The sequence below is a fragment of the Octodon degus genome, unplaced genomic scaffold (genome assembly GCF_000260255.1).
Source record: "Octodon degus isolate 3935 unplaced genomic scaffold, OctDeg1.0 scaffold00062, whole genome shotgun sequence".
In the NCBI taxonomy this organism is placed as follows: Eukaryota; Metazoa; Chordata; class Mammalia; order Rodentia; family Octodontidae; genus Octodon; species Octodon degus.
This window is the reverse complement of record NW_004524638.1, coordinates 10716779-10726390: the sequence shown is the minus strand read 5'-3', so window position 1 is coordinate 10726390 and position 9612 is coordinate 10716779. Positions and strand designations below refer to the sequence as shown.

At 34.7% G+C, this 9612-nt stretch overlaps 1 protein-coding gene across 2 annotated transcripts in view; it reads right to left on the bottom strand.

Annotated features, from left to right (window-relative positions):
* Positions 1 to 5651: 5651 nt before the first annotated feature.
* LOC101575191 (solute carrier family 22 member 22-like) overlaps positions 5652 to 9612 on the bottom strand; it is a 49740-nt gene continuing 45779 nt past the window's right edge. For both annotated transcript variants that reach the window (XM_023718742.1, XM_023718743.1), the window contains 2 exons: positions 6835 to 7038; positions 5652 to 5977 (listed from right to left, as the gene is read on the bottom strand). In XM_023718742.1, coding sequence (XP_023574510.1) covers positions 5914 to 5977; positions 6835 to 7038 — 268 coding nt within the window. In that variant the 3' untranslated portion in view covers positions 5652 to 5913. The remainder of the gene's footprint in view (positions 5978 to 6834; positions 7039 to 9612) is intronic.

Sequence of the window (9612 nt, the reverse complement as noted above, 5' to 3'; positions counted from 1 at the left end):
GAGAGAGAGAGAGAGAGAGAGAGAGAGAGAGAGAGAGAGGAAGATGGAGGAGGAGGAGCAGGAGGAGGAGAAGGAGAAAGAGAAGGAGAAGGAAGAGGGAGGGGAGGGAAGAGAAAAGAGATTTTTTTTCCTTCTATCTTTTCTCCTTTCCCGCATTCCAATTATTCTTTCTTTTTGGTCAGTTTATTTCACTTTCACAGTATCTGTTGTTCCTGTTGGATCTTACTCTTTCAGTTTCCTATACTAGGAGGATAAGTGTAAACATTGTGTGGGTTTTTGTATTATATAATTTCTTTATTGAAGTCTATACAATTATTTATATAGGTTTTATTTAATTGATGAAATTCTGTGTTTCTTAGTCTAATTATGATTTAATTGAATTTTTCATTTGGCTTACTAAGATTTTCATTCACACGATTTTTTTTCAGTACCAGGGATCAAAGTCAGGACCTCACACTTGCCAGAGAGGCACTTAGGCCGCTGAGCTATATCCCTGGCTCTTTGTTAGCAATATTGTTATTTTGGTTTTCAAAATCCTAAACTCTCTGTTAAAAACCATACATTTTCATCCGTATATTTTTCCATTGTTTGCTGCTATCATCCTTCAACACATTGATCATTTTATACTTACAAATTTAATTCTGTGCAAAGTTTTTACACTTTTATGTGTTTGTGTTAGTCATTATGGAAGTGATAATTAGCTAATTTCCATTAATGCATATTTATAATATATTTATTGATGTTCATTTCAAGAACTTGTCAATGCATGCAATTTGTCTTGACCTTTTCCAACCTGTTCTCCCTGCTCCTTCGCTTTTCCTTTCTCCTGGGCACATATCCTGTTTCCAAGAGACCTCTTGCTACTTTCTGTCACATCTTCTTTACTTTATATATTTCTTTATTCAAATAATAAAGTATTAATTTTAGAAAAAGTTTGTGGCCTTAACTTTTCTGATGATTTCCTTTGATGTATACAAATTTCTCAGAAAGATGAGATCCTAATTGTTGATTCCTTGAAGTATTTCCTGTGCAATTTTTTTTTCATGAACTCTTTACCTACCCCTATGTCCTTAAGGTTTCTACTTACTTTCTCTTCCAGAAGATTTAGTGTTTCTGTTTTAATATATAAAGTTTTGATACATTTTAACTGTAGTTTTGTGCATGGTTATAGGGCTGGCTCTGTTTTAAGCTTCAGGATGTGGAAAGCCAGTATTTGGACCACCATTTATTAAAGAGGCTATCTGTTTTTCAGTGAACATGTTTGACTCCCTTTTGGCTCTGTCTACATCTTCTACTTTATTCCACTGATGCTCAGGTCTGTTTTTTTGCCAGTACTGTGCTGATTTTCATCATAGTAGCTTTGTAATGTAATTTCAAGTCAGGAGGGGCCAGGGAGATGGCTCAGTAGAATAAGATCCTGAGTTCAATCCCCAGTTCCAAAAAAAAAAAAAAAAAAAAAAAAAAAAAAAAAAATTCAAGTCAGAGATTGTGATGCCTCCTGCCTTTCCTTTGTTGCCTATGATTTTTTTTTTGTATTCTAGTTCTCTTCTGCATACAGAAGAATTACAGGAATGTTTTTTCTATATCTGTGAAATATACTAATGGTATTTTAATTGGGATCCCATTCAATCTCTATTACAATTTTGGAATTATGACCATTTTCACAATGTTTGTTCTTATCCAGGAACAAGGAATATCTTTTCTGAAATCCTCTTCAGTATCTTTTTTTTTCAGAGTACTATAATTTTCTCTGTACAATTTTTTACTTTCTTTGTGAGATTGATTCACCAGTATTTCACTTTTGCAGGTGTACTTTTGAAAGGCATGATTTCCATTGTTTCCCAGTGCATTCCGTATTTCTGTATAGGAATGCTGTTGATTTTTGAGTGTTGACTTTGTATCCTATTATGTTACTGAATTTGGTTTATTAAATCTATAAGTCTCTTATTGGATGTTTTGGAGTCATCTATGTAGAGTATCATGTCATGCACAATTAATGGTAATATCAGTTCTTTTCCAATCCTTATTTCTTTCATTTCTTCTCTTCACTAATTGCTCTGGCTAATGTTTACAGAACTATATTGAACAGGAATGGTGACAAGGGACATCCTTTCTTGTTCCTGATTTTAAAGAGAAAGTCTTCAATTTTTATCCATTAAGTATAATGTTGGCTGTTTTTTGTTGTAGATGGCTTTATCCCACTGATGTAAAGACTATCCACTCTGATTTTCTGTAGTGTTTTAATTATGAAAGAATGATTCACTTTGTCAAAAGCTTTTTCTGCATCTATTGAGATGATCATGTGATTTTTGTCTCTGACTCTGTTGATGTGATATATTACATTTATGGTTTTGCATATATTAAGCAGTCCTTGCATTCCTGGGATGAATCCAACTTGGTCACGATGTATAATGTTTTTGATGATTTTCTGCATACTGTTTGTTACAAGTTTATTGAGGATTTTTTGTATGCATGTTCATTAGGGAAATTGGCCTTTAGTTCTTTTTTTTTTTTGGGGTCCTTTTCTGGTTTTGGTATCAGAGTAATACTTACTTCCCTGAATGAGTTTGAGAGAATTGCTTCCCTTTCAAATTTTATTGAAGAGTTTGAGAAAAATTAGCATTAGATTCTCCTTAAATTTCTTATAGAATTCAAGTGTAATTCCATCATTACCAAGACTTTATTTTATTGTCAGTATGTTTTACTACAGTTTTTACTTCATTGACTGATAGTGGATTATTCAGAATTTTTAAATATTCTTGATTTAGATTTGGTAGTTCATATGTGTCTAGGAATCTGTCCATTTCTTCTGCATTCCCCATTCTGTGAGAGTAAAGATTTTGAAAATAAGTACTGACAATCTTCTGAATTTCTACAGGGCCTGTAGTAATTTCACCCATTTCATTCCACATTGCATGAATTTGAAATTTTTCTTTATTTTCTTAATGATGTTGGGTAGAGATTTATCAATTTTATATATCAAAGGACCAAATCTTAACTCATTAATTTTGTATTGTCTTCTTCATCTCCATTGCATTTATTTCTGCTCTGATATTTATAATTTCCTGCCTTCTTTGGGCTTTGGACTTGACTTGCTCTTTTGTTCTAGGAGTTTGAGGTGCAGAATTTATCACTATAAATTTCCTCTTTAAGACAGCTTTCATTGCATTCCACAGCTTCTGGTAAGTTGTATCTGCATTTTCATTAATTTGTAAATATCGTTTCATTTCTTCTTTAATCTCATCAACGACCCATTGATTGTTCATGAGGGCATTATTTAGTTTCCATGTGTTTATAGTTTTTATTGTTTCTGTTGTCAATAATTTCCACTTTCATTGCACTATAGTCAGATAATATGCATGGTATAATGTCGATTCCTTTGCATTTTCTTAAGATGTTCTATGTGCCAGCACATGATCTATTTTGGAGAATGTCCCATATGCAGCTGAGAAAAATGTGTATTCTGTCTCTGTTGGATGAAACACTGTGTAAAGACATACTAAGTCCATTTCTTCATAATTTTGGTTTAGTTCTGCTATTTCTTTGGTCATTTTTTGTTTAATTTCTAGGATTTTGATTGTGGTTTGTCTTGGTAATGATTTATTTTGATTATGGCTAGCTGGAGCTCTGTATATTTTTGGTCATCTGTATATTAGATTCTTTTCCCATGCTTGGGAAATTTTCTGCTACTATTTCCACAAACACTATTTCTATGTCTTTTATGTTATCTCTGTCTGTTTCATTGATACCTATTAGTCCTGTATCATTTTTCTTTGCATCTTCTTACAGCTATTGTATTATTTGCTGGTTTCTCACTATTTTAAAGAGATATTCACTAGCTACAATGCTATCTTCATGGTCTAAAAGTCTATCTTTTGTTTCATTCTAGCAATTTTGCCAGCTTTCAGTGGTATTTTCTATGTCCTGGATATCTATTTGAATCTGCTTAATGCATTCTAATTCTTTTTTGTGTTGTTCATTCAATGTTTCTATCATTGTCCTATTACCTTATTTTTTATCTGTGTCTTCCTTGGATGTATCAAACAATTCTTTCATGACTATTGTCATTTCTTTTTTTTTTAACAGAGGTTATTTCTGATTTGATTTGCTCCATAGCCTTATGGAGTCATTTTTTTCCTTCAGATGCTATCATCTGAGACATTTCAAGTGTGTAACTTCCAAGTTCTTCAATGACCTTGTCTCCTGGACTTGTGTTAGGTGGACTAGAGGTCTGATATTGCCTTTTGTTCTTGTCTTTTGTCATGTTTTGCAGTGATCATAGATGGGAAGATTTCAGGTCAGCAAGCCTCCCTGGAGAGTGGAAAGGCATGGAAGGTTCACCAAAGCTCCTTCTGTGTGGTATTCAATGTGATTTGTACCTCATTAAGGAGAGAAGGGCAAGCCACAGTTCAGGAAGGGTCAGATGATTTGATGAATGTAGGGTGAAGTTGTGCAAGGCTCTCTTGATTGTGGATTGGTGCAGGGTAGGATAGGTACAAGGCTCCTGCAGGAGCTGTGGTAGTCATATCTCCTGGAGGTCTTCAGGATAAGGAAAGATGTTCAGACTCTGCAAATTCTGGTGGGAAGGCAAGGGGTATGCTACCAGGTATCTCAGGCAGTCTTCAGGGCCAAAAGAGGTTGCTGGACTCAGCAATCTTGGCAGAAAGGCTGTAAAGTGTATGTTTCTCCACTGTATTTTCCGTTATTTGGAGCAAGGTGCAGCTATTGTGGAGAAATTATGAGACAGGCTTTGATTCACACAGGCTGGTGCAGACAACTCTGGTAATACATTCTGGAATCTCTACAGTATCCAAAGCCTGACACTTATGACCTTCTTCCAATGCAAGATTTATCAGAGATCTCATTTATTGGTCATGCATTTCCTGTCTGGTTGCTCATTATGACTCAAATTCATCTTGTTTCCCTACTACACAAATGAGAAGAATGTCTCATTTTATGCTTTCCACCTAGGAAATCATTCAACTCTATTACTCTTTTTATTATTGTATGTATAGTTTTTGTCTACAGCCTTCAACATGTTGAACTTATTATATGTAACTGTGTATGAATTCAATTTAAAATGCCTCCCAAAGTCTCATTTGTGTGGAAGAGGATGGAATCATGAGATGCTGTACACTATAGTGGATTCTTTCATTGATGAGTTCACTAGAGAAATGAGCTGTATAAAATCAGAGCCTGGTTTGGAGTGATTCACTGGGGTCATGACTTAGAAAGGTGGACATCTTTCGTTCCTGGATCATTCCTTTGGTTTCCTGGCTGCCATGGAGTGAGTAGTTGCCCACCAGCATCTTCTACCATGGCTTTTCTGCCTTGAAGACAGAGGACTATGGACTGAACCCACTGAAAATTGTAAGCCAAATCAGCTCTTTCCTTTAAGTTGTAGGTTTGTGGTATTTTGTGTACCAGAGACCAGAAGCTGGTTAAAACTAACTGGCCATATAAGGTTGTTTTAAAAGCATCTCTTCAAAGTCAATACTGATATCTGCATCATCTAAGCGAAGATCCAATTTTTGTCATATTCAATAACTTTCCTATTCTTACTCTCATAAAAATTCTCAACTCAAAATATGTACATGTGATGATAGCATAGGATGTCAATTAAACATGTTCTTATACACATTTTGAACTTCCAATTTTAATTATGTTTATTTTTAGGGCAAACATTTTATTGCACTCATTTCTTTTCCATTTTTATGTGTGGAATTTGTCATCTAATAGTCATTAAGTTTTAAATATGTATTATGGCTTTTTTATTGAGACTTTTTTCTGAAATTCATCTGTTTAATAACTGTTAGTAAATATCCACAAAGATTAAGGATCTAGATTACAGTCAACATAGAAATAGGTTGAAATTATGTCACAATATGTCTATATAGTCTACTTTGGGTCTTCTTAGCATTCAGTGGTCCTTAGTAGTTCTCTTCTCTGTTTTTCTCTTGTAGTCTTGCTCCTAAACCTGTCCCAAGAATTAAAACAGAAGCAAAATATAAACAAATGAGGAGAATGTATCCAGAAGATACCTTTAAAAATTCAGATAAATTGGAGCTGTGCTCAAGTTTGTATATCTCTGACCTGTACACTAACACTGCTCAACATGATCATGAGGAATTAGTGTTACTATATTAAAGAAGACCCAAATCAAACCCTAGGCTTTTATGCAATGTGATAAATGTACACAGTTATGTAAATAAAGATTTGGAATTAAAATTCCTGTTTTTAACTCTTAATTCTATGCTCACTTTCTTACCTCTAGTACACCAGAAAGGTATCATTTCTACTTAATAAGGATATCTGTTCTATGAAATAAGATACAGAACAGGAAGTAGTGATCTTGCCTTCATGTAGCATAGCAAAAACTCTCCTCTTAGCATGGATCTCAGAATTTGGATCTCAGAATTTTTCAAATTATGTAGGTTTTTGTTGTGTCTTCCATTAATTGATTTTCTAGTTTAAAAGAAAGGCTTTTATCTTCATTTATCTTCAACTTTCTTGCCCATATATGCAGTATAGAAAAAAACACATTCTAACTCAAAAAATTGCACAAAACACTACACATGAATATAATGATATAAGCAACTATTTGCTTTACAGGTTAGTCAATTTTATATATTTATAAAAATAAATACAAAGTGTAAATAATTTACAAGTGTATTTGTTATATAATGGCTCCATTACACAGGAAATAAGGAAAATTGCCTAGAAAAATACTGTAGAGATGTGAAGTGAGAGTGCAAAGTGGTCTTCTGGGTTCTGCTGTACAGTCTCGCCACTGCACAGCACAGCTTCATGCAGCAGGACCACAGGGGACCTTACCTGTTCTCTATGTCTTTGATGGTGTCAGCAAGTGGCAGATTAAAGGTCTCTGGGAGAAACAAGATGCAGACTGAGGTAGCAAGGGGAAGCACCCCATAGAGAATCCCAGGAAGGTGAATGAAGTACTGCTTTGTCATGAGAACTAGTGCAGAAACTGTCCCTCCTAGTCTCATAGCAACAGTGAAAATGCTCAGCATAGTAGACCTTCAAAAAGAGAAAACATTCCCTTAATATTTGCATCTTTCAGTTGGGTCCCTGCTTAAAATTCTAGCTCATTCTGCAGCCCTTCTCAGTGTCCAGGACCAGTTTGGCCTTTTCCTACAGCACGGGTTGTGAGTATATACACACACCAAACACTGATGCTCACAATCTCTGCCCCATGGTACACACAACTGTTTTGTTTTTGCAGCCATACTATAAGGACTTTAAAATTATGGTTCTTCATTTTACACATAATATACAATCAATATGTGAGATTGTTTTTTCTTCTGTAATATGGTGAAAAAATATCATACTACTTTAAAAGTTACTAGTTGGAAAACTGGAATTATTTGGCAAAATACAAATTAACTTTGAATTTCAGGTAAAAACACCGTTTTTAGTCTAAGCAGGCAGCATACAATATTCATTTACATATTTATCCCACTACACTAAGTTATGTTGTAATCTAAATGTTTGAGAGCTTTATTTGCTTTTCTGTTTATTTGTTTGTTTGGTATCAGGAGTCAAACTCACCAACTTGTGCTTACCAGGCAGGCCCTGTGTCACTGAGCTCTATCCCTTAAATATAAGCTTAAGTATTTGCCAGTGTTTTATTTTTCTTTCTTCCTTTTCTCTTTCTTTGTTCCCCTGCCTCCTCTCTCCCCTTTCCTCACTCCCTCTCTTCCTTCTTTTTATTCTAGAGCCTGTTAGGTCTTCTGTGGCAGAGGTGTGGCAAAGAAGCAGAAATAGAGAGTGGGAAGCCTTTGTTAACTCTGAGGACATGGAGAGGATGGAGGGCAAGGACATGAGGAGATCCCCTGACCTGGGACAGGGAGTAGGAGACGTTATGGACTTTTGTTTGGGGTGGAATTTTAGGGGCAGGTTCAGTGACACACAAGGAGCTGATTGGGGGTGCCCTTGTGTGACTCAGGCCAGAATCTATCAAAAACTAAATCTGGCATCCGTACATAAGATTTGAATATTTTTTATAAATTGAGATGTGTCATTCTGAAACATTCAAAATTTTATAATCTGTGATAGATGGAAACTTCACTTGTTGAAATTGAGAATTTTGGAGATGATATCTCACAGGAAATTAAATTTTGCAAGTAAAATTGAGACATGTGAACTGTTCATCTAATTATATCTCTTTATTTTAAAAACTATATAAAATAGCCATTTGACATGACTATACACATATTGTTGTAGGCAGCTAAGTTAGTTAGTCCATATTATAGGCATTCAGGCAGGGCTAGGCCCTCAAGGACCCAATATGGAAGACAAGATACCTTGCAACTATGGAAGAGACAGATATTCCAGCTGTGGGCCAGACCTCAAGACAAAAGATTGAACAAATGAAGCCACATACTTCCCTTGGGCTGAGCATCAGGGATTGATATTCTAAATAGATATTAATCACCTTGAAAGAGCCACTAACACAACCCTCTATAAGAAGAGCCCCTGCTTTATATTAATGCCCACTTGCTGCCTTACTCACTCCCCAATTCAATTCTGATTTAATCAATTTTACATAAACAATTGGGCTTGTAATCTTATTGGTGGAACATAGTTTTATCCCACTTCATGCCCCAAATAAATGACATATTCTTCACCTTAGGCCTGCCTCACCACATAGTTTAACCCTATAAAAATCCCTGAAAGAGACAGATTTGGGGGCAACACACTCAGGTCCCCCTTCTCTCCTCTTGGACAGACGTGCACTTTCCCCAGTTAAATATGTTCTGTTTTTAATCTCTGTTCATAAAATGCATTCTTTCATTTTAGAGAACATGAACTCAGCTCAGGTGTCTTTCAGGTTGGGAGTTTCATTCTGCTATATCAGTAACAATAACAGAAGAACATTCCTTGCCAGAGAAGCGGAAGACCCAATACTATTATGGGCTACTGGACTTTTTAAGAAAATTTTGCTGAGTTTACACACCTATAATATTCAAATAATGGAACTAAACAAATAAAGGGGATACAGATGAATGTCCATTTTGTATCTGTGTATTCAAAGTCTTTAGGATAGATATATAGTTACATTCTCTTAATGAATAAAGGAATTTGTTCTAATGGTGTTCATAAATAGGATATCAAGTCTGCATCTTATACAACAATTAACCACTAGGAAGAATGTATGGAATGTGTTAATTATCGAAACTGTCCTACCAATTTGGTTTGAAACAGTCTCATTGCTATTTGTTGATCAATAAAATTATGGAAAAAGAGAAGAACAATCCAAGCATAACTGAAATCGTGTAGGACTAATTGAAAAGAATAAAGTTTTGAAGAAAAATAAATCAATAATTAAACATACAAAAATTTAAAATACCTTTTCCAAAGAAGTGAATGAAAGAGATATTTTTCATGTTTGCCACAAGGTCTGAAATTCTGCCATTATACGTAAGTTGTATACAATTATGAAATATTCTAATATGCATTGAAGACTGGTGACTAACACTGGAAGGAGTAATTCTTGTATTTGTGTGTGAGAGACATTCTTTTTATCAAAAAACATTTTTATTTCAACTTTATTTATTTTTTTCCACTACATAATTTTGTTTTATTTTTAAT